Source organism: Harpegnathos saltator, unplaced genomic scaffold, assembly GCF_003227715.2.
Source record: "Harpegnathos saltator strain DR-91 unplaced genomic scaffold, Hsal_v8.6 scaffold76, whole genome shotgun sequence".
Classification (NCBI taxonomy): domain Eukaryota; kingdom Metazoa; phylum Arthropoda; class Insecta; order Hymenoptera; family Formicidae; genus Harpegnathos; species Harpegnathos saltator.
Window position 1 is genome coordinate 167501 of NW_020230604.1, and position 26317 is coordinate 193817.

The 26317-nt window shown below is 41.8% G+C and overlaps 1 protein-coding gene across 1 annotated transcript; it reads left to right on the forward strand.

Moving 5' to 3' along the window:
* Positions 1–10934: 10934 nt before the first annotated feature.
* Sf3a1 (splicing factor 3A subunit 1) lies at positions 10935–14893 on the forward strand. The gene is made up of 12 exons (XM_011150580.3): positions 10935–11070; positions 11142–11289; positions 11700–12030; positions 12126–12285; positions 12447–12728; positions 12847–12957; positions 13034–13202; positions 13292–13981; positions 14072–14133; positions 14233–14340; positions 14436–14609; positions 14708–14893. Exons 2-12 carry the CDS (start codon positions 11178–11180, stop codon positions 14807–14809), a joined length of 2301 nt encoding a protein of 766 aa, XP_011148882.1. The 5' UTR covers positions 10935–11070; positions 11142–11177; the 3' UTR covers positions 14810–14893.
* Positions 14894–26317: the final 11424 nt, after the last annotated feature.

The window sequence follows — 26317 nt, forward strand, 5'->3', positions numbered from 1 at the left end:
GAAACGACCTGCATAAGGGAGAAAGAAAAGTCAGACACGAATGTCCGTGCGTATAACTATGCGTGCGTGTGTAACTCTGAATGCAGCTATTCATTTCGGAGAATTTCGCATCCATTCTCACCGCATCCATTTGTCGTATGCGGAGTACTCCGACTACTCCGGATGTTCCTTTGATTCGGTCGGCCGGAAGAATAGGATAGGGGGAGGAATCAATCGCGCAATATGAAGATGTTCTTCGGAGTTCGAGTTGAATTATCGACATTACTGAAACGGAGAAGAGCGTATTAATCGATCGCCATTGCCATTGATCGCGCAAAATACTAAGGAACGATGCTTACATTCAGCAGAAAGAGCTGCTTCATTACTGTTGTAAAATTCGTGAATCTGATTGGCTAATTGGCGAATCTAATGCTCTTCAATCAAGCTGCTGAATCCACGAGCATGCACCAATCAGATTTATGAATTTTACAACAGCTGCTTGCAAAGCAGCTTTCTTTGAATGTTGAATGTAGCTAATATCAGTACGATCACTACGAGTAAAAAATGATGCGTTTAAAGCAGAGTCTAGAGACTCTAGAGTTGCGTCCCGATATTCACTGCCAGCACTGAAAATCTATAGTTTACGCAGAGAGGAACGTGAGAGTGGCCAACACGGCGTTTTCGACGACACCGACTTTCCGCACTGGGAAAGGGCGCCATCTGCATCCATTTTGACAGGGGAACTACGATGCTACATCCACTTTCAGGTTTCGACGGTAAAACCTGCATGTGGTGACAGTCCGTGCTACATCCACTTTCAGGCGGTTTATGTCCGTGCTACAACCATAATAGCGTACTTGACAAGCACAGTCTCGTACAGTGTTACGCGTTTATATAACACTAGTGCACTACGAGCGCGCGCTACGCGCGCGCCATTTTAGTTTATTCATATTAAAGAATTTAGAATAAATATTATAAATAAAAAATAATCCCTGGAGTGTAATATATAAGTTCGATAATATCCGATCCCAACATACGATGTATTAGGCGCATACAATTTGAAATTCCATGACACATATATTTTCTGCATAACCGTAACGCGTAACCGTCTGACCAATGAAAATTTCGACGTTTAATATTTAAAATAATAAAATATCATGAATATTATAAAAATAATATATAAAATAATATTATATCATTTAATATCACGAAGATCATACGAAATGTCCGGTAATTAGCTGCCAACCCGAAGGGTGTGAGGATAGATTGGGTTGAGACAAACATAAAAGTCCCATATCGTTTTGCAAGATTCGCAATGATTATCGAGTTATTAATGACATAAATCTGAGGAGTAGGAGCGCGCCGACATAGATGATTGGAGAAGCGTTGCAGCTGCTCAGGGCGGCGACCGTGAATCTTTTTCCTAGCGTGAAGTAATGAAAAGTGAAAGATTTCTGTGAATTAGTGAAAAATGAAAAATTTTATATGAATCTGTGAAAATCGGAACATTTCACACGACAATTGAGTCGTTCAACATCATGGCAGTTGCGTTCTGGATAATTCTTAATGAATATCAAAGAAATCAAAATGATCAAAATAATAATGTCCGTGTAGTCTGAAGGATATATTACGTGACACGCAAAATCCGTTTGATATAATATCCAAAGAAAATGTTTCGAAATATGTGTGTACAGATAATATAAACCTTATACACCGACGAGATACTTGAAAGACTGATGGTCTTACGGGATTTAGCGTACCAGAAAAATTTCCCTGGTGAGGCACCCGGGCGAAAGAGATGGGACTAGCCGACGAGTACAACGGCTGACGAGAAATATAATCTAATCGGAAGTACTCAGGGTAGTGCTCGCTAAATATCCCCGTTATGTTGTCGCTGCAAATTCGAATGTGTTGTTTTCACACATTCGCGTGAGCGTGTAATTAGCTCAAGCTTCCTTCACACGATTCTTGCGAGATTTGAAACGACAAAACTCGCCCCCGAAAAAAGCTTCAGCCAGTCGTACGCTCGTACGCGTATAAATAACACATTTGGATTTGCATCTCGAATCTTTCGAAAAAAATCGATACTCGCTTCTCAGGTTCTCACAGAGAATGTCTAAAAACCTCCCTCAAACAAGCAGTATCTGATGTTGAAATTTTCATGGATCCCGAAACTTGTAAAGTGCAAGTTGAAGGAACGAGAATAGTTTCCTTCGCGGTATTTCATTTCAAGATGGTACGTGCGCTGAGTATTCTCCACGTGCAACATTTTTCATAGGCACGTCTCGGGACATCTTTTATCAAGCACGAGCAACGAACTTGCGTAAAAGAGCTGGAAAACTTTATGAGACGTATCTCGTTCGGAGGACAAAGATTATCCGCGGATGTCACTTTCCCTATACTAATCCACAAAAATGATCGTAATGCGGATTAAACAGCCGCGGGAGCGGCTACGGAAGGAAAATCCATGCGGTTTTTACGACCTCACCGGCAGAGCAGGCTCTGATTTCTTCTTTCATTATCATCGTCTTTGTCACCGACGAAAGAAGCGCCCTCATTTTAAAGAGCGATCATAAAATGCGCGACTACTTTGTCACGCTTGTATCATCAACTCCCGCTTCAATCTCCCACCCTCGATAGAGTCTCAATGCACGATCAAACGCGAGTTACGAAGATTCAGTTTCCCCGAAACTATATTAGTCGGGGGACGTTCGCAGCCGCGGTGAAATTTAACGCTCGCGTTCGCAAGGTCCTAACATTTTACTCGCGAAGAGACGCCATCGCCGTTCTTTTCACAACGGTGCGGATGTTGAATTCCTTTCCTCCTTATTTTCCGCGACAACGATGCCGCGATGAGGCCCTAACGAGGCAAGATCGCTTATAACCAGCGTTTATGTTAAGAACGCTTCTCGGGAACATTCCGCTCGAGGGGTTAGTCCGCGATAGAAAGTTTCCTGCGACTGGAGGCCGCTGTGGTTTAGAGTTAAATTGCAACAACAGCATTGTTATCGGGCAGCCCTGAGACGGGCTGCTGTCAACCGTCCATGACACGTCTGCCGTGCGCCTTTGCGATTATCGGCAAATTCAGTTTTTTCGATTGTTCGCGCGATTTCAAGTAGCCATAATATATGGCGATAATACATGGCAATATGTGGCAATAATATATGGCAATAATATATGGCCATAATATATGGCAATAATTCATGGAATATATTTTTCGTTACAAAAGTCAATGCAAATTTGCGGCATGCACAATGTAAAAATAAAAGAGCTCTCTGCGAGCATTGAGTCAAACGCTCACCGATGATGATATCGATGATGTCCCGTTGCATCCAACCAGATCCGCCCATGTCCACTGCCGTTCTCCATGTCGCGCAGCATTATCATCTTGCAGCGCGTCCCACGTTGATTGATACACTTTCGCCACACTTCCGCGACGCGGTCGATACTTGTATTAACGGCGTAGAACGGCGATATTTGCGTCAATTAACGAACGTTTTACGTCGACATCGGTGGAAACTTTTTACGTGTTGCGAAACAGACTCTATAAACTCGATCGGCGAGGAGCAAGAACCGTGCGAAAATTTATCGATTCGTACTACGGATTTTTACGGCGCTTTTCGCGATCGCGTCCAAAAAGTTGCGAAAATGTGGGAGTATCGATATCTACGAGAATATTCGCGAATGCATGCGAGGGAAGATTAGACAATTAGAAACCGGTTACTCCGAGGGAGCACAAAGAGAGAGAGAGAGGGAGAGAGAGAGAGAGAGAGAGAGGGAGAGAGAGAGAGAGAGAGAGAGAGAGAGAGAGAGAGAGAGAGAGAGAGAGAGAGAGAGAGAGAGAGAGAGGCAAAGTTTTCATGCATGATAGTTCCGTCACGACGAAGCTTACGCTCGCGACATTTTGGCGAAATGAGAATTTAAGCTTTCTTTGTTGGCAGCGCAGGTAAAAACGCGTATATTGATAACCGCGGTCGCAATATTCAAAGGCACGTAAGCGAGGATACCTCAAGCTCAGTGTGCGCTGGCGCAATTTCTGCGCGCATTATACGCTACTCGAGACAATAGGGATCGTGATGACAATACAATATTGCCAAGTAATTCTACAGTCTGTTTTGGAAATAAAAGAAAAGTAGCCAACGGTCTCGGCATTTATGCGTATGAATATATTTTAAACGGACAATTGACTATTGTCAAATAATTGTCGTTAAATAATTCTGCGGCCCGCTTGAAAAATGAAAATAAAGCAGCTGATGGCCGTATCGCGTTTGTAGATATGAATATCTGTTATTCAGATCAGACTGAACATCAAAAGGGAATCATTCGGTATTTTAAATCTCCTATGTAATGCAGGCTATCGATCAAGTAATCCCCTGATTGTTTCGAGCAATGTATTTCAACGTCACAAACACACACATGCAAAATCTATTTGCAATTCGCATTGACTCGAACGATATTTTATCTCCCATAGTTCCACATCCGTCATGCGGAATTTTGTTTATCTTTTCATTTTGCATTTACTCACCGAAACGACTTGCAGTCAGAGCCGGCCACGTTCCGCTTCAACTCTGTAACAAAAAATTCACATTCGCTCATCAGATCAGACCAGCGAACGCGGGCGAGTAAAAGAGTAGTTTACCCTCTGCGATCGTAATTCAAGTCGAGCCGGAAATTATATCCCAGCTCTAGATCGCCAAGAGTCAAACAAAGGACTATAGTAAAACTTGTAAACTTACCTTCAAGCCGACTCTGCTTGGCCCGAACTGGATCCTCCGGTGCGGCATCCGCGTCCGCCGGATTGCTGTTGCTTTCCGCAACAACTGAAACAGAAAAATAATTTTCGCGGTTAATAATCTGCGGTAGAGAGAGAATATCTTTGATCGGGACGAATCGAAAATACGGAAATATTTTGATACGCAATTTTTATCTCTATATTTTTGTTCCAACATTGAAAATTTAAATGGGACTTGAGGCTTTCAAGAGAGTTGATGAGGAACAAGTTGCAAAGGCAAAGATTGTAAACGGTTGAACACAGATGTGTAAAAAAACTTGTAAACTTTACCTCCCGGCCGACCCTGCTCTGCCCGAATCAAATCCTCCGGTGCGGCATCCACGTCCGCCGGACTTGCTTCCCGCAACGTCTGGAACAAAAATTTAGCGTTCTTGGTTGGTAAGCTGCGGTAGAGAAAGAATGTTTGGTCGGTATGAGTGGAGAATATTCGCTACGGTTTTTTTTCTTCATTGACATTGAAAGTCTAGATAGGAGTTGGAGCTCTTGAAAGAGCTGACGAAAAAGAATGACAACAAGAAGCGGAGACAACAGTTGTGTGCTCTCGAAAATACTCTTTTACGAATGGACATTCAAATTTAGATCCCGTAACGAGAGTAAACAGACTTGAAAGAAGCGCTGAGCGAAAACAAAAATGGTCGCAATTTAAGAAGCGGTATGACGTTGAATATTCTACGAGGGTTGCCTTTTATATTTCGGGAATAGAGAACAAAAGAAGGAAATTAATCATCGTACATGGGTTTATTGTTTTTCAAAATATTCTTCAATGAAGATCAATACACTTTTGCATGCACTTGAACCAATTTTCGAAGCACTTTTTCCACTCCGATTGAGGTACCTCCAAAACATGCATTTTGAACGCATCAACCGCTTCTTCAGGCGTCGAAAAACGTTGACCTCGTAATTTATTTTTGATTTGCGGGAATAAAAAGAAGTCACTGGGTGCCAAATCAGGGCTGTACGGCGGATGACCCATCAATTCGACTTTTTCAGTTCTCAAAAAGTCTCTTGTTTGAGCCGATGTATGAGAGCTCGCATTGTCCTGGTGGAGAATGATGCGTCTTCGGCGGTTGGTTTCCCTTATTTTTCCGAAGACTTCTGACAAACAAATGGTCATGTACCATTCAGAATTGACCGTCCGACATTGCACTAATGGTACAGTTGCCACATGTCCGGTTTTTCCGAAAAAACAGGCGACCATTTGCTTCGAAGTGTTTCGTGCGCGAACAACTTTTGTTGGATTTGGCTCATCTTGAAAGACCCATACAGTCGACTGCTGTTTACTTTCGGGCTCATGCGCATAGATCCATGATTCGTCACCTGTTACAATATCACAGACGTGTCTTGAAGCACGCAATCATATTTCTTGAGCATTTCTTTCGACCAATCGACACGAGCCTTTTTTTGAGAGATGATGTTAAATTATGTGGGATCCATCGCGAACCAATTTTTTTGACAGCCAAATGTTCATGTAATATTGAATGTATGCTGGTCCTACTAATGCCCAAGGATGCCTCAATCTCACGATAAGTCACATGACGATCTTGCAATATCAGTTCACGCACAGCATCAATGTTTTCTGGAACAACAACCGATTTTGGACAACCTTCACGAAATTCATCACTAAGCGAACTACGGCCACGGATTGAATTCCATATACCATCGATATATAATGGTTTTTGATGGTGCTTCATCGCCAAAAGTCGAATTAAGTTCATCGATGCACTGTTGTTGAGATAATCCACGTCGAAAGTTATAAAAAATAATCGCACGGAAATGTTCACGACTTAATTCCACTTCTTGGCCGACATCAATTTTTCATGTCACTATAAACAACACAAATGGCGCATGGACATCAAAACGTTCTGAGTAAGTATACTGACAAAAAGTCGAACTTTACGTTAAGGACGTCGGTTGTCAGATGGCAGCACCTGGATTGTCTATTCCCGAAATATAAAAGGCAACCCTCGTACACAAGACCGGTATACTCACACAATTGGGAATTATTCAGAATGTTTGATTGAGAACATGATGAATTAGAGATTCGCGTTCATGGACCGTTATCCGTCTCTGTCTGGATCAATATCTATTGTATACAACAACGCAATAAATAGATAGACAGACAGAGATTGACGAGAGTAATTGCAGATTCATAAAGTCATGATTACTAGTCGGATGATGACGGATCGTGAATGCCGAGCACGAAATTCCGACTTCTTATTCCCGGAAAATTCGTCAAACGTCCGGTCCTGTTATCGGAGACCTCCCCGCATAATAAATGATTCCACATACCTGGAAACGTGACGAATCGTTGCCGGCGTCCTGCTTCCCGGCTGCTGGAGTTCTTCGGATTTCACTCGCTCACGCTTTTAATGCCGATACTCGCGATTCGACCGTGCGGTTAATCAACGCGATGCCGATTGAGTATCTCTTTTGACCGATGAGATACATTTCTTTCAATTATACGAGACGGAAGTGACGATCGCGTCGCGCACCGCTACTGCTGATGGAATGAGATCGAGTACGCGAGGTGCGCGACTGTTAATACGAAGGGCAAAAAGTGTCGTCGCTCGCGAGCCGATCAACACAATCGGCGCGATGTAAACATTGCGGGCCTCGACGGCGGTTGAAGCAAGAGAGACTTGCCCTTGGACGTCTCTTCTTTTTTCGAAGGTTCCGGAACGACGAGGGGAATGCGAGGGGCCTTTCAACTGTACGCGACATTGATTTACTATTTATTGATTACTGAAAATAAAGAAAATTACTCTGTTGAAGTATCGGACATTTGTTAGCTTTATGGGAATTAAAGAGGAATGTGTACGATTAGAAAATGTGTTAGCAACTAATTGTACAGAGTGTCAAAGTTGTTGTGACACTGTTTTCGGAGAATAATTAAAGGTCAATAAATAGCGTTAAAGAGTGGAATTTCATCCCATGCGAATTTTGTCTCGTATTCTTCTTATTAAATGTTATCCTATTTAATATTATCCGCTGCGGACAATAACTCTTGTACTTTTCATCTAATATTCAATGACTATAAATAACATTTAATTGCATTCGTTTGGTTTTTCTTATTTCGAAAATAAAAAAATATATACCAGGGTGAGATTCCACCCATGACAACATCAACGTGATTTTCTTTGATGTTTCTTTTAAAAGTTCAGATATTTCGTCGACTCGCGGGATATTTATAATCGAATTCTCGTCGCGTTAATTAACACGTGCTCCTTCGAACGGATCGAATGCTAGCTCACTGACACGGCCACTGTCAGTGCCACGAGCGAATGCCCGGAGCGGACGAGATGCTGAATGCGTGAAGCAGGACGAAGGGAACGGGACGCGGGCAACGATACATCATGCGTCTCCAGACGTGTCAAATCGTATATTATACAGAAGACTTTGATACGGCAACATGTATTCGAAGATTTAATATTTAATACTTAATACTTAATATTTAACACTTTTATTTTTCCTGCTCCTCCCCCCCCCCCCCCCGCTCTTTTGAGACCTACGGGCATAGTCTGGCATAGAGATGGCAACTGTGGTTGCAGCTCGGATGTAAACCACCTGAAAGTGGATGTAGCACGGACTTCCACTACATGCAGATTTTACCACTGCGTCCCGAAAGTGGATCATAGCATTGTAGTTCCCCTCTCAAAATGGATGCAGATGGCGTCCTTTCCCAGTGCGGAAAGTCGGTGTCGCAGAAAATGCCGTGCTGCCGCTCTCAGGGGCTGTATTCCGTGTATAATCTGCATATCGACAGTTGTCGGTGTCGCGTTAGCGGCATTGCGCAGATTTTTCATATAACAAAAAAGCTGCGCAATATTGCTAACGACACCGACAACTATCGGTACGCGAGTACGGAATACAGCCCCAGTACCGCGATTCTGTAACTCGTTATTGGAGTTAACGACATTTTATTTTGTAAAAAAAAAAAAAAAAAAAAAAAAAAACAAGCGATTCTGTAACTCGTTATTGGAGTTAACGACAGTTTCGTTATTGTTGCGCAGCTTTTCTACGGTATACGAAAGCTGTGCAACGATAACGAAAGTGTCGTTAACTCCAATAACGAGTTACAGAATCGCGGTATAGTACCGCAATTCTGTAACTCGTTATTGGAGTTAACGACACTTTCGTTATCGTTGCGTAGCTTTTCTACAGTATACAAAAGCTGCGCAACGATAACGAAAGTGTCGTTAACTCCAATAACGAGTTAAAGAATCGCGCCGCTGGTTTCTCTCTACTTACAACACATAGGGTCTGTTCTTTATAGCTATCTGCACTGCTGAACTAGTGCAATAAGTTTGAGTGAGAAAAAATATAGTTGTCTCATTTTAACTTACTGCACCAGTTCAGCAGTGCAGCTATAAAGAACAGACCCATATTGTAGACCTAAGTCAGGCCTAAGACCTGACTATGAATACCGGCCCTAATCTTCATGAAGAGTCAAACACGTAGTAGTACGCTCAACGACAAGTCAGACATCCTTCATTTTCAAGCTCAACTACACGTACATCACAGCAGGGGGTACAAACTCCCCTCTTAGAAACCGAGGATCTTTGGAGTGCCACCATGATACGTACCGGAACTGGTGGAACTAAAATGGGTCACGTGATACAGAGTGGGGATACGCGCTACATTTAAATCCAGTACACATATATATAAATATAAGGCCTGTTCTTTTTCGCTGCACTGCTGCACTGATGCAATAAGTTAGACTGAAACAAATATATATTTCTCATTCTAACTTATTGCATCAGTGCAGCAGTGCAGCGAAAAAGAACAGGCCTTACATATAAATATATATATATATATATATATATATATTAAGCGTGTAATAACCCATATAGCACAAAAATTAAAAGGATGTTTTAAGAACGTTCTAAGGACATTCATACATCCTAAGAACGTTCTAAGAACATTCTCTGAAGATTTGGTGCTATCTGGGAAGTAATTTTGTATTTTTTTGGTAAAATTAAACAATACTTGTATGTTGTTATAATTTCATGAAGCAATGTATGCGAGAGATGGTAGGTGATATTGGGTTGTTCAAAAAGTCATTGCAGTTTTTTCAGTGATTTTCAAAACTTAATTTTATACAAAGAATTAACATGAATCATTGATGTTAATGAACGCAAGCACTTTGTGAGGAACCCAATAGTTCAATATATCACATATATTATTTCATGAAATTATAATGATATAAACATACAATTATTCCATTGTATCTGAAAACAAAGAAATTAATTATTATTCAACTCAATATATATATTTTTTTTGTGATGTGTGTATGTGTATATAATAGGGTTCGCAAATTTTATTGAGAGCAGTATACAATTTTCGTTTTATAAACATATTATACATATATTTTTTTTAGTTACAATGATATATATATATATATATGTAGTTTAATGAAATTATTTACAGTTCAATGAAAAATAATTACAATGAATTTTATGCATCAAATTTTTTCCGTCCCACTTGCAGACTGCGGACTGTCAGATACTTTTCTGCCATATACCTGGTGTGGTTAAAAAAATTTGATGCACTAACAACCTGCACCATATATGTGCATCACTGCACATAAGCATTCATACACTTATTCTTAACATCGATCTACAATAAGATACGTCTAAAAGCGTATAAAAGAGAGACGTCTTGCTTTTAATATGTCTTTTAATATAAGTCAAATGTGTTTAAAACATTTGTGCTATCTGAGACTTTAGGAAAGATCAACGAACAACGTGAAATAATTTAAACCGATTTACATATTTACATATAAATATTTACTTACAGAAATATAAATATTTTATCTCCACACGCTCTCTCTCCTTACTTGGCTCTTCTTCCTGTAAATAACTTATAAATAACCTGTAAATAACCTGTAAATAACCTGTAAATAACCTGCAAATAACCTGAAAATAAACACCTTTCACTAAATTAATGATCACTTGCTATCACTTGCTATCGCACAAAATGCACAAAATTCCTACTACTCCAGAAAACTGGTAAACAGTAAAGCCCTAAACACAGTGTCAGGCAACAGGCAGTAAGAATAAAAATAGACCAATCACAATAGATTATTTTTGTAATAGTCGATTGTGATTGCTCTATTTTTATTCTTACTGCCTGTTGCCTGGCATTGTGTTTAGGGCTTAAGTGTCCAATATGGCATCCGACGAACGGTAGTGGGGGACCGACTGTGCTGCCCTCGGCTTACGTACCGAAAGAATAAGCGAACTAATCACTTCCGTCACCACTAAAATACGAGGAGTTTGTACCCCCTGCACCACAGTGTAGTAAGTTGAGCTAGAGAGTATATGTGTGTAATGCTTATCGGTTTTCCTAAGTGTAAAAATAAACTTGCCAGGATAATAAGCGTTGGAATACACCAGCTACGAGGAGAATGCCTGCACAAGAAGTAACGGTGTCGCAACTGCCAGCGACTGATGGCGAAGAAAACATTCCCTCGTCTCAACCGATCGTGGGCATTATATATCCGCCTCCGGAGGTTAGGAGTATCCTTTGCTGAAAGCGAATTTCACGTCTGCGAATTGTGCTAAGGAAAACGTATTTGACGTTTTATATTTGTACATATTTTTACCGCAGGTCTGAAGAAAATGTAATATGAGAAATACTACACATCGGAATTATTATGTATGATACATTTAAAATATCACTTAGACCTGTTGGTTCTACATGAAAAGTCCATCGCATTTATATGATGTTAAAGTTTTGCAATTAATATTTCTTTGTAATTTAGAATAAATATGTCTTTTCACTTATACGGTCGATTAAGGTTTGATTTATGTTTGTTTCATGTTTAGAAAGAGTAAGGTTATCAGTGATTTATATATCAATCTCTTCTGCATTATTTGTTGGGTAATTGATAAATATTTGCATTGTTCTTTCTTATATGGAGATTTAGATATCGTTGACAAAACTGCTAGTTTTGTGGCTAGAAATGGACCAGAGTTTGAGTCCAGGATCAGGCAGAATGAATTGGGCAATCCCAAGTTTAATTTCTTAAACTTTGGCGATCCCTATCATGCCTACTACGAGCATAAAGTGAAGGAGTCCAAGGAAGGTAAAAATCAGGAGCCTACAACAGGATCAGGTCCTGGGAAAACTGTAAATCTTATCGCACATCAGAAGCAGCAAGAAATCTTGAAGCAAGTCGAGCAGCCGTTTATACCCAAGGATCCACCTGCCGAGTTTGAGTTTATAGCAGATCCTCCTTCAATATCAGCCCTAGATTTGTACGTGATTCATGTATAAGATTGTGAATTGTATGTAAAATTAGTAGTAGTATTTTTCATATTGAATTAAATTAAATCGTACTCTGTTTTTTTAGGGATATTGTGAAGTTAACTGCTCAGTTTGTAGCACGTAATGGAAGGCAATTCTTGACCAATCTGATGAATCGTGAACAGAGGAATTTCCAGTTTGATTTCTTACGTCCACAACATTCTTTGTTTCAGTATTTTACTAAATTATTAGAGCAATACACTAAGGTACGCAAAGAATTTCCTTCTTTTTAAGAGAAAGATAGATAAGAGTAAATTAATATAAAGTTTTATGTCAATTTTACAATTTGGCTTTCACGGATCTATTATTTCGATCAGTGAAAGATGTATTATTTGTAAAGCGAAAAAATGTTAATGTTATATCTTAGGTATTGATTCCACCTAAAGATTTATTGCCACGTTTGCGAGATGAATCATTCAATATGGATAAGATCCTGGAGCAAGTGAAATATCGCGCTGAGTATTTAAAGTATCAAGAGGCACAAAGGCGTAAGGAGGAGGAGGAACTGGAGAGAGAAAGAGTCGCTTATGCGCAAATCGACTGGCATGATTTTGTCGTTGTCGAAACTGTAGATTATCAACAATTCGAAGTTGGTAATTTTCCAGCTCCAACAACACCGGATGAAGTCGGCGCTCGAGTTCTCATGCAGGTATGATGCACCGATTGACTTAGCGTCACTGCAAGTTCATCTTGTCGATTAAAATATCGGTAAAATGTCGGCAAAATGGCGAATGGCTTGTTACGAACATTTCATTTGTAATTTATAGGAGCGTATAGAGGACGGCGAGGACGTGGAGATGCAAATCGATAGCGATGGAGAGGAGGAAATGCAGATGCGTACAGATGGCGAGAAGGATCGTGCGAAAGATAACAATCAGGTAAGAATAGCTCGTATTACTGCTATATATGGCATACAAAACAACACTGTTTCATCGTTGTCAATGAATATCATAGGTACAAGATATGGAGGAAGATTCCAGTGATGAGGACGACGTGTCGCCACCGGGTGACATTCACAAGTCTAAAGAATCGAAGCCGCGCGATACCAACATGCAACCTCCTCCGTTGCCACCCACTCCAGGAAATGTGGTGGTCAAGAAAGGATACGATCCGAAACAACATGGCAAGTATTCCATACGATGTACATTCTTAGTGGTCAACATATCGTTTAATAACGAATAACATCGTGTTTTACATTCGACATTTTTACAGCGGTCAAGGCTACTCGTCCCGCCGCTCCGGATGAGTACCTGATCTCGCCGATTACCGGCGAGCGTATACCTGCTAGCAAGGTGCAGGAGCATATGCGTATCGGATTGCTGGATCCGCGCTGGGTCGAGCAGCGAGACAAGCATCTGGATAAATTGGCGCAAGAGACTGTGTTTGCGCCTGGCACAGCGATCGAGGCTAGTCTGAAGCAGCTCGCTGAGAGACGTACCGACATATTTGGTGTCGGTGACGAGGAGACTGCGATTGGCAAGAAAATTGGGGAGGAGGATAAGAAGAAGGACGACAAAGTTACATGGGACGGTCACACTTCAAGTGTAGAAGCCGCCACTAGGGCTGCGCGCGCCAACATCACTCTTGAGGAACAGATTCATCAGATACACAAGGTGAAGGGTCTGTTGCCGGACGAAGAGAAGGAGAAGATCGGCCCGAAACCTGTGAACCGTGCGACCGAGCTTTCTCATATGGCAGCCGCTGCTTCGAAGCCGCAGGCTACGTTGAAGGCGCCACCGAAGCCTCCAGCACCGAAGCCTATACCGGTTCCTGCTCAGCCACCTCCACCGCCGACCATGAGCATGCCCACTATGGGTATACCCCAGCCGATGATGCCGCAAGCGCCAATGATGATGATGGCACCCATGCCACCGATGGCGCCTAGGCCGCCGCCTTTGATGAGTACGTATAAAGAGGAGAAAGAAGAAAAAAATCGTTTTTTACTTTTGTGTTTCAACGTAAAGCTAACATGAAGTGTATGATGTGTCGCAGCACCGGCGATGTCACCATTCATGCCGACGCCACCGCCGATACAACCACCAATGGGACCTGCTGTAAGTAGTCGGTTATTAAATATAGTAGCAGTGTTTGTTGGTATTGTTATAAGTTGTGTATAGGATCGATATTATCATGTTATTTTTTTTCGTTGAAAGCTTGGGTTGAAACATGCTGCTAAACCGATGGAAGAAGAGCCACAAACCAAGAAACTAAGGACGGAGGATTCGTTGATTCCAGAACAACAATTTCTTGCTAGAAATAAGGTAAAGAGTGAACTGTTGTTGGCGTTCTTGCCAAAGAGTATGAAACCTAAGGAAATTTGTGAACGAAGAAATTTCACAACGTTTTCTCATCGTAGGGTCCTATACAAATCAATATTGCGGTGCCTATGATGACGGAGAAGGCTGAATGGAAATTAAATGGACAAACGTTGAATATTAACTTGCAAGTGAGCGACACTGTGTCAACCATGAAAGCGCTGATTCATGAGCAAACTGGCATGCCGCCTGGCAAGCAGAAGCTGCAGTACGAGGTGATGACTTGATATATCATTGATAATTGCCTTAAAAAAAAGTGTTATTGTTCAATTAGGATAAGTGCAAAATTGTAATGTATGATTTCCGTTTTTAGGGAATGTTTTTCAAGGATAACAATACTCTGGCATATTATAACCTAACTTCGGGCAATGTCATCAATTTGTTACCAAAAGAAAGGGGTGGTAGGAAGAAGTAAGATAAAAACAATATATAACGTATTAAATATTGCAAAAGATGTACTACTATAATAAATAATGAAAATGAGAGAGAGAGAGAGAGAGAGAGAGAGAGAGGATAGGTGGATGGAGACTTGGTGATACCTTACCGTTATTATATTCTAATTATAATCGTACCATTTTAAAGAGTATAGCTATATATGTATAAGGGGAATAAAATATTTCATGTATATTTCATTATATTATATAACAATATACATGGCATTTATTACAAAGTATCGTGTATTTATATAATGATAATATGGTACAGCAACATAAGTTATAAGTACCATCGAAAGTTAAATTTTTAAATTGTATTGTCAATATCTCTGTTTCTACAGCGAATTGAGAGTCGAGCTTTATACCTAGAATAGGGTTGATACAGTACTATATTATGGCAAAAGTGCGTTCCTGTATATTGAGCCGTTTAGGAGATATAGAAGGTTAAAATTTTTAACATTTTAATGTTCATATCTCCGATTCTACTGGGAATAGAGAGTCGAGCTTTATGGTGAGAAAAAGGTTGATATAGGACTATATTGTGGCAAAAGCGCGTTCCTGTATATTGATCCGTTTAGGAGATAACGAAGGTTAAACTTTTCCAGCATTTCTCCGTCGATATCCAGCCTTCCTCCGTCGAAATCTCCGCTTCTACTGGGAGTAGAGTCGTCCATGTAGTCGAAAATGTAGGGTTTTGAGAGGACTTTAATTTGGTGCCAGAACCAGGCCTGTATCTCTAACCGTTTAGCAGATATCGAAGGTTAAAGTTTTCCAGCCTTTCTCCGTCGATATCCAGCCTTCCTCCGTCGATATCTCCGCTTCTAGTTGGGAGTAGAGAGTCGTCCATGTAGTCGAAAATGTAGAGTTTTGAGAGGACTTTAATTCGGTGCCAGAACCAGGCCTGTATCTCTGACCGTTTAGGAGATATCGAAGGTTAAAGTTTTCCAACCTTTCTCCGTTGATATCTCCGCTTCTGCTGGGAATAGAGAGTCGCCATTTACGGCAAAATGTAGGGTTTTGAGAGGACTTCAATTTGGTGCCAGAACCAGGCCTGTATCTCTAACCGTTCAGGAGATATCGAAGGTTAAAGTTTTCCAGCCTTTCTCCGTCGACATCCAGCCTTCCTCCGTCGATATCTTCGCTTCTACTGGGAGTAGAGAGTCGTCATTGTAGTCGAAAATGTAGGGTTTTGAGAGGGCTTTAATTTGGCGATAAAACCAGGGCTGTATCTCTAACCGTTTAGGAGATATCGAAGATTAAAGTTTTCCAACCTTTCTCCGTTGATATCTCCGCTTCTACTGGGAGTAGAGAGTCGTCCATGTAGTCGAAAATGTAGGGTTTTGAAAGGACTTTAATTTGGTGCCAGAACCAGGCCTGTATCTCTAACCGTTTAGGAGATATCGAAGGTTAAAGTTTTCCAACCTTTCTGCGTTGATATCTCCGCTTCTACTGGGAGTAGAGAGTCGCCACTTACGGCAAAATGTAGGGTTTCGAGAGGACTTTAATTTGGTGCCAGAACCAGGCCTGTATCTCTAACCGTTTAGGAGATATCGAAGTTTAAAGTTTTCCAGCCTTTCTCCGTCGATATCCAGCCTTCCTCCGTCGATATCTCCGCTTCTGCTGGGAGCAGAGAGTCGTCCATGTAGTCGAAAATGTAGGGTTTTGACATGTAGGGTTTTGAAAGGACTTTAATTTGGTGCCAGAACCAGGCCTGTATCTCTAACCGTTTAGGAGATATCGAAGTTTAAAGTTTTCCTGCCTTTCTCCGTTGATATCCAGCCTTCCTCCGTCGATACCTCCGCTACTGCTGGGAGTAGAGAGTCGTCCATGTAGTCGAAAATGTAGGGTTTTGAAATGTAGGGTTTTGAAAGGACTTTAATTTGGTGCCAGAACCAGGCCTGTATCTCTAACCGTTTAGGAGATATCGAAGATTAAAGTTTTCCAACCTTTCTGCGTTGATATCTCTGCTTCTACTGGGAGTAGAGAGTCGCAACTTACGGCAAAATGTAGGGTTTTGAGAGGACTTTAATTTGGTGCCAGAACCAGGCCTGTATCTCTAACCGTTTAGGAGATATCGAAGTTTAAAGTTTTCCAGCCTTTCTCCGTTGATATCCAGCCTTCCTCCGTCGATATCTCCGCTTCTGCTGGGAGTAGAGAGTCGTCCATGTAGTCGAAAATGTAGGGTTTTGAAATGTAGGGTTTTGAAAGGACTTTAATTTGGTGCCAGAACCAGGCCTGTATCTCTAACCGTTTAGGAGATATCGAAGGTTAAAGTTTTCCAACCTTTCTGCGTTGATATCTCCGCTTCTACTGGGAGTAGAGAGTCGCAACTTACGGCAAAATGTAGGGTTTTGAGAGGACTTTAATTTGGTGCCAGAACCAGGCCTGTATCTCTAACCGTTTAGGAGATATCGAAGTTTAAAGTTTTCCAGCATTTCTCCGTTGATATCCAGCCTTCCTCCGTCGATATCTCCGCTTCTGCTGGGAGTAGAGAGTCGTCCATGTACTCGAAAATGTAGGGTTTTGAAATGTAGGGTTTTGAAAGGACTTTAATTTGGTGCCAGAACCAGGCCTGTATCTCTAACCGTTTAGGAGATATCGAAGGTTAAACTTTTCCAACCTTTCTGCGTTGATATTTCCGCTTCTACTGGGAGTAGAGAGTCGCCACTTACGGCAAAATGTAGGGTTTTGAGAGGACTTTAATTTGGTGCCAGAACCAGGCCTATATCTCTAACCGTTTAGGAGATATCGAAGTTTAAAATTTTCCAGCCTTTCTCCGTCGATATCCAGGCTTCCTCCGTCCATATCTCCGCTTCTGCTGGGAGTAGAGAGTCGTCCATGTAGTCGAAAATGTAGGATTTTGAAATGTAGGGTTTTGAAAGGACTTTAATTTGGTGCCAGAACCAGGCCTGTATCTCTAACCGTTTAGGAGATATCGAAGGTTAAAGTTTTCCAACCTTTCTGCGTTGATATCTCCGCTTCTACTGGGAGTAGAGAGTCGCCACTTACGGCAAAATGTAGGGTTTTGAGAGGACTTTAATTTGGTGCCAGAACCAGGCCTGTATCTCTAACCGTTTAGGAGATATCGAAGTTTAAAGTTTTCCAGCCATTCTCCGTCGATATCCAGCCTTCCTCCGTCGATATCTCCGCTTCTGCTGGGAGTAGAGAGTCGTCCATGTAGTCGAAAATGTAGGGTTTTGAAATGTAGGGTTTTGAAAGGACTTTAATTTGGTGCCAGAACCAGGCCTGTATCTCTAACCGTTTAGGAGATATCGAAGGTTAAAGTTTTCCAACCTTTCTGCGTTGATATCTCCGCTTCTACTGGGAGTAGAGAGTCGCCACTTACGGCAAAATGTAGGGTTTTGAGAGGACTTTAATTTGGTGCCAGAACCAGGCCTGTATCTCTAACCGTTTAGGAGATATCGAAGTTTAAAGTTTTCCAGCCTTTCTCCGTCGATATCCAGCCTTCCTCCGTCGATATCTCCGCTTCTGCTGGGAGTAGAGAGTCGTCCATGTAGTCGAAAATGTAGGGTTTTGAAGTGTAATGTTTTGAAAGGACTTTAATTTGGTGCCAGAACCAGGCCTGTATCTCTAACCGTTTAGGAGATATCGAAGGTTAAAGTTTTCCAACATTTCTCCGTTGATATCTCCGCTTCTACTGGGAGTGGAGTCGCGATTTACGGCAAAATGTAGGGTTTTGAGAGGACTTTAATTTGGTGCCAGAGCCAGTGCTGTATCTCTAACTGTTTAGGAGATATCGAAGGTTAAAGTTTTCCAGCCATTCTCCGTCGATATCCAGCCTTCCTCCGTCGATATCTCCGCTTCTACTGGGAGTAGAGAGTCGCCATTTACGGCAAAATGTAAGGTTTTGAGAGGAATTTAATTTTGTGCCAGAACCAGGCCTGAATCTCTAACCGTTTAGGAGATATCGGAGATTAAAATTTTTCAGCTTGTACCGTTAATATCTCCGCTTCTATTGTGAATTGAGTGTCGAGATTTAGGGCAAAAGCGTGTACCTGTTTTTTGAGTCGTTTATCAGATACCGAAGATTACATGTTTAAATTTAAATATAATTTTAGTTTAATTCTTTAATTTTAATGTTGATATCTTCGCTTTTACTTGGAGTTGGAAGTCGATGTTTATTGTGTGAATAGGGTTAATATAGGACTATATTGTGGCGAAAGCGCGTTCCTAGGTTTTGAGCCGTTTCCGCGAAGAAACTGATCGGAGGACGTTCGCAGCCGTGGTGGAATTTGACGTTCGCGTTCGCAAGGGCTTAGTATTTTACTCGCGAAGGGACGTCATCGTCCTTCTTTTCACAACGGTGTCGGATGTTTAGCTCCTTTCTTCCTAATTTTCTGCGACAACAAGACCGCGTCGGGGCCCTAACGGGGCATGTTCGCTTATAACTAGCGTTTATCTGAGGAGCGCTTCTCGGGAATATTCTGCTCGAAGGATTAGTCCGCGATAGAAAGTTTCCTGCGATCGGAGACCTCTTTAGTTTAAAGTTAAATTGTAGCAAGAGTATTGTTATCGGGCAGCTCTGATGCGGGCTGCTGGCATCAATCTGTGACGTCTACCGCGCGCTTTTGCGATTACCGGTAAATTCAGTGTTCTCGATTGCTCGCGCGATTTCAGGTGGCCATAATATGGGAATAATACGTGGCAATGTGTGGCAATAATATATAGCAGTAATATACGGCAACAATATATGGCAACAATATATCGCAACAATATATGGCAATAATATATAGCTATAATATATGGCAATAATTCATGGAATATATTTTTCGTTATAAATGTCAATGCAAATTTGCGGCATGCACAATATAATAATAAAAGAGCTCTCTGTAAGTATTGAGTCAAACGCTCACCAATGATGATGTTGGTAATGTCCCGTTGCCAATGTCCAACCAGGTCTACCAATGTTCTTCCATGTCCGCTACCGCTCTCCATGTCGCGCAGCATTCATCTTGCAGCGCGTCCCACGGTGATTGCTACACTTTCGCGACGCGGTCGATATTTGTATTAGAGCGGCGATATTTGCGTCAAATAACGAACGTTTTAAGTCGACATCGGTGGAAACTTTTTACGCGCTGCGAAATGGACTTTATAAACTCGATCGGCAAGGAGCAAAAACTGTGTGAAAATTTATCGACTCGTCCAACGGACTTTTACGGCGCTTTTCGCGATTGCATCGGAAAAGTCACGAAAATGCGGTATTATCGATATCTACGGGTGCAATATTCACGAATGCACGTGAGGAAAGATTAGATAATCAAAAGCCGGTCGCTTCAAGGGAACGCAAAAATAGAGAAGCGGGGCAACGTTTTCACGCATGATAGTTCCGTCACGACGAAGCTTACGTTCGCGATACTTTGGCGAAATGAGAATTTAAGTATTCTTTGTTGGAGCACGGGTAAAAATGCGTATTTTGATAACCGCGGTCGCGATATTCAAAGGCACGCGAGCGAGGATACCTCAAGCTCGGCGTGCGCTTGCGCAATCTGTGCGAGCATTATACGCTGCTCGAGACAATAGGGATCGTGATGAATGGACAATATTGCCATATAATTCTACAGCCTGTTTTGCAAATAAAAGAAAAGCAGCAACGGTATCGGCATTTATGCGTATGAATATATTTTACACGGACAATTGAATATTGTCAAATAATTATATCGTTAAATAATTCTGCGGCCCGCTTGAAAAATAAAAATAAAGCAGCTGATGACGATTTCGTGTTTGTACATCGCGGTTGTACAGAATATTTCTTATTCAGATGACTGAATATCAATAGAGAATCATTCACTATTTTAAATCTCGTATGTAATGCAGGATATCGTGAACAAATAATTCCCTAATTGTTTCGAGCAATGTATTGAATTCAACGTCACAAACACACACATGCAAGAATCTATTTGCAATTCGCATTGACGAACGATATTTCATCTAGTCACACCATATCCGTCATGCGGAATTTTGTTTTTCTTTTTGTTTTGCATTTACTCACCGAAACGACTTGCAGTCAGAGCCGGCCACGTTCCGCTTCAACTCTGTAACAAAAAATTCACATTCGTTCATGAGATCAGACCAACGAGTGCGGGCGAGTAAAATTGTAGTTTACCCTTTGCGATCGTAATTCAAGTCGAGTCGGAAATTATATCCCAGCTTTAGATCGCCAAGAGTCAAACAGAGGATTATAGTAAATTTGTAAACTTACCTTCAAGCCGACTCTGCTTGGCCCGAACCGAATCCTTCGGTGCGGCATCCGCGTCCGCCGAATTGCTGTTGTTTTCCGCACAACTGAAACAGAAAAATAATTTCCCGGTTAATAACCTGCGGTAGAGAGAGAATATCTTGGATCGGGCGAATCGAAAATACGGAAATATTTTGATGTGGGATTTTTATCTCAATATTTATATTTCAATATTGAAGATTTAAATGAGACATGAAACTTTCAAGAGGGCTGATGAGGAACAAGTTGCAAAGGCAAAGATCGTAAAGGGTTGAACACAGATGTATAGGAAACTTGTAAACTTTACCTTCCGATCGACTCTGCTTGGCCCGAACCGGATCCACCGGTACGGCATCCGCATCTGCCGGATTGTTGTTACTTTCCGCAACAACTAAAACAGAAATGTAGTTTTCCCAGTTGATAATCTGTGGTGGAGAGAGAATATCTTTGATCGAGGTAAATCGGAAATACGGAAATATTTTGATATGGGATATTTATCTCAATATTTTAGTTTCAACATTGAAAATTCAAATGAGACATGAAGCTTTCAAGAAAGCTGATGAGGAATAAGCAAAACATCGTTGCAAAAGCAAAGATGTTAAAGGGTTGGACAAAGATGTGTAAAAAACTTGTAAACTTTACCTTCCGGCCGACCCTGCTCTGCCCGAACCAGATCCTCCGGTGCGGCATCAGCGTCCGCCGGACTTGCTTCTCGCAACGTCTGGAACAAAAATTTAGCGTTCCTGGTTGGTAAGCAGCGATAGAGAAAGAATGTTTGATCGGAATGAGTGGAGAATATTCGCTACGGTTTTTTTCTTCATTGACATTGAAAGTCTAGATAGGACATGGAGCTCTTGAAAGAGCTGACGAAAAAAGATGACAACAAGAAACGGAGACAACAGTTGTGTGCTTTCGAAAATATTCTTTTACAAATGGACATTTAAATTTGAATCCCGTAAGGAGAGTAAGCAAACTTGAAATGATTTTGTAATGCTTGACGCAAATTTTGTGATACCATTATTTTTGGAGAAGATACAAATAAAATGATATAATTTGATTTTGGTTTATTTTTATTTGGTTAAATTGTTATCTTTTTCTATAAAAATAGAAATTTAGATAATAATATTTCATGTTAACGTATTTAGATTAGTTATCATATAAAAATAATAAATACATGGTACTCAATGCATGCGACTTACATTGTCGTATTCTTACTGGTGTCCTTTACTCGCGGCATCATAATCCTCGACCGAAATAATCCCTGTGTCTCGGAACGTCGCCTCATCCCTCATTGTGAATGTAATCCCTCGGATCGCTCACTGTCACGGACACTGTCATTGCACTATTAAACACTGCACAATTAAACTATTAATGACGTTCGGATAATAGGCCTTTCGCGTCCGCGTACACGTAAGCTTGTAATTCGTGCCCGACCGCGAAATATTTTTTCGCGATTTCGTCGAGACACGTCATCAGAATTACACGAGAAGCCGCAAATTTTCGCGTGTCGATACAGACTACACTCGCTAATGAGAGGACCTCGCGTCCGCGTTAATTAGGCGTTCGAACATTACTAACGCCGCGACAATGACGCAGTATATTGCTGGAGAGTGACGCGGTCCGTGCGGCTTGAGTGCCCGAGTCTAACTGGAGGCCATTTTGCGTCGCCGCAGCATGTAGCCGCTTTTCGGTGGGAGACGAATTCCCGGCTTCTGATTGGCTGGGGCCTCCCATCCGGCCATCGCCGTCTCGGTACGTACGTTGCGCCTGTTCGTGATTGTCCCCAAGCTGTGTAGCCTCAGGGACTGTTTAACGGTCTTAAGGCTCGTCTACAATAGCTGGAAGAGTAAGGCTGTAAGGCTGTAACGTAAGCTGTCAGCGAATGAAAATATTTCATTTCGTCGTCACGGATCTAACTACTGGACGGGTAAATGTGAAATAATTGTTTAGCCGCGTTAATTAAAATATATATTGTTGCAATAAAAGAAGGTTATGTAAATAGAGTGTACTTAATAATAGAACTTATTTTTAAACGAAATAATCCAGCAGCACAGCACAGGAACGCATCTCACCACAGTTGGTATGGTGTGGTAGTAGCTTAAAGTTTTATTTAATACTATAATTTCGATCCTAATTATTTAACGACGATGGATCTAACTAAACGCGGTGACGCTCTTTGCACATGCGAATTACAGATCGTCGGAGTCGATTGCTATGCGTCAGTTCTCAATTATCCCGGTCATCACGATAGGTCCTTAGGTGGTTATTTCGCAATTACGCGTTTTTACTGACTATGTTATCGTAACGGATCGAGATCACAGAACATACTAGCGCGATACTGGAGGCATGCGACTTACACGTCTGAGACGTTCACGTAGGGGGATTAACGCCGGGATGCAGCAGCTCTCTCGCTCTGTGTCACCAGCGGCTTTTCCTCCTACTCCCTCGGGTTTTCGCACGGCAGGATAATCCTGGGCACTGTCCGCGAGTGTTCACCCACGCCCGGTTTCGCGATTACCTCTCGTTACGCTATGACGCAATTCCCTTTGTTACGGGACGATATTCCGCAACACGTGTGTGCACCGTTCGCGCGTCCAGCAACGACTCCTGTGCACACTTCACGTGCCTAGCAACGACTGAGCAGGCTTGTGCCTGCTCGAAGCACAACGGCTTCCCCCACTGCTTCGTTTTTTTTTTTTTTTTTCTACGGCGGTTTTCGCTACAAAGGCGACCCTTATCTACAAAAGCGGTCGCCGCACTTCGTGTCTATATACATGCGTCAGGCTCGTACCTAATCGGGCCCCCGCTGTGCTAAATAAAATTTTTTATAAAATTATCGCGCGCTACCGCTATCGCTGTTACCAACGATTCGATAGTAAATAAATAAATTATCGCACGCGATATTTCTTATCAAGAGGTTCTTAGTTACCTCGAGTATTTCAATTAAAATACGCAAAACTTAATTTTCAACACGGATGGTGAGCTGGTTGTTTCGTGATTTCGATTTAAAGTTAGTTAACAAATTATTAATAATAAAGACTCGTTAATTACGAATATGCACCTCACCATACGTGGTTACTTGTAGAACATAAAATAATGAATATATTAATCCATATGCGTGTTATAATAAACAATCTAATAAATTCGGCCAAGCCAAAATAAAATTTAACCGTTAAGTTGTGACCGGAGCGCGGGTGACCCATAAAATTTGGACCTCACCTATATGGTGACTCTTACCTATATGGTACCTATTTGATACCTGTATGGTCCCCCTGTATGGACCCTCGATGGTACCCTACAGGGTATGGTGCTCTATGGTTTGGTATCTGTATGGCCTTGCTTTATGATCCCTCGATGGTACCCTAAATGGTATGGTACTGTATGGTCTCCTATTCGGAGCCCCTATGGTGTCCTCCTTGGATCGGTTGATTACCTTGATGGTCCACCTTGATGGGACCTCTAGGAGGCGAGTCTGGTACCGGGATGGTACTCCTACGTGGTTGGTTCCAATGAACAGGATGGTGCACCTGTAAGGGTCCGCGAAAATACCGCGATGGTCCCGAGCTAATATTTATGGACAAATTGAAAAATTTTTGGTTAAAATTGTCTGTCTCGAGTTCCGCGCCTCAGCTTTGCCCCCCGACGCACCTTTTATTATCGGTCGCCACCTTATTTTTTGGATTAATAAGGAAACCTTCGGTTTGAATTAATATCAAAGAAATCTATATGAAATGCTGGTTCGCGTCGCTGGACGGATTCCTTACTACAGTCGGAACCTATATGGAATACGATCGTGTACGAACGGAGGATAGGTATGATGGTACGTATGTATATCTCGAATAAATGTTAAACAAACAATATCACATATATATTTATAAAATACAATAACGCTCTTATACTCTACCCTGAAATAATAGTTATTATTGTTGTTACTAGCTACGTCGGGTCGAATGGGCCACGCCCCTTCGCGCTGACCTATGTGGTCGTATGGTCTAAGACGTATTTGCGGAATATATAAAATATCAGACTTCCGTTCATCAAGCTTCTTTAACGACGCGCGTCTTAAATAACCGCTTTAGGCCTTTATCAATTCTCGTATCCCGACGTTGGAGTCACAGAGTCGTGAACATTATTCACTAGCGAGTATTACTGACCGCGAATACCTATATGGTACAATCTCGTAGACGTATAAATCTATGGCGCGATTCACATATACAATTACGCGTAGCACGTCGGAATGGAAATAGACGAACTTACGATCACGCTCGAGGAATTTCTGGTACTTACGGGAGGCTTGCGCCGTCTCGCAATCAACTATCCCGGAGGGCTCTCTACTGCGCCGCTCGCTACGGCCGTTTCCTCTCCCCCTCGGGATCCGCCGCTTCCCACGGACTGTTATCCCCACTATGCCCTCCTTTGTCCGCACCGTCCGCTCTATAGTCGGACGCGGCACGCACTGTATACGTCTTTGTCATGCTCGCGTCAGGACCGTAGCTATCATGATGCGTCGCCCCGCTTTTATATAAAACACAAAATTCTTTATAGTTCTTAAACTAAAAACAATATAATAAATCGGCTCGTGGCGACGGATACCTTATCGACAAGGTATATATGCGCAAAAGTACGTTTTACAAAATGTGGCTAAAACAAAACTAGACCTGTAAATAATAAAAATTCCAATGCCACAGTGTTAAGAACGCAGCGCACATCAATCATTTATAAATAACTTAATTTTGACCTATATGGTTCTTAGGTGGTACCTATGTGGCACCTCGCTAAATCGACTACCTATGTGGCTCTTATGGTCTTAATTGGTTCCCTGAGTGGTCAACCTACATGGACCTATGCAGTGACTTATACGGGATTCTTCTTGTGATCCTATGTGGTCTCCTTCGTGGTCCTCTAAGTGGTCTGCCTTGGTGGACTTGTCCCGTAACCACGATGGTGTACCTATGTGGCTTCCCGGATGGTATCACCTCTTTAGATAGTAGGTCAGGACCTAGATCGTACCTCGGAGATATCCGATGGCTGGTTAGATCCTAGATGGTAATCGAACGATGTTTCCAATGGTTGGTCAGGACTTATATGGAACTCGGCTGATACTCGAATGGCTAGTCAGGTCCTAAATGGTAATCAGACTATATTCGGACCGTTGTTTATGGCTAGATTGTGACCGGGGTACGACGGCCCCAGAAAATTTGTGCGAGCTCAATCCTATTATGGTCGTATGTACTTCGACCGGGGTTATGGTATG

Excerpts from the sequence above, each read along its gene's own strand:
- Sf3a1 (XM_011150580.3), top strand. The coding sequence starts at position 11,178 with ATGCCTGCACAAGAAGTAACGGTGTCGCAACTGCCAGCGACTGATGGC. Across the intron at positions 11,290-11,699 it reads TCCGCCTCCGGAGGTTAGGA|ATATCGTTGACAAAACTGCT; the intron begins GTATCCTTTGCT and ends ATGGAGATTTAG. Across the intron at positions 12,286-12,446 it reads TATTAGAGCAATACACTAAG|GTATTGATTCCACCTAAAGA; the intron begins GTACGCAAAGAA and ends GTTATATCTTAG.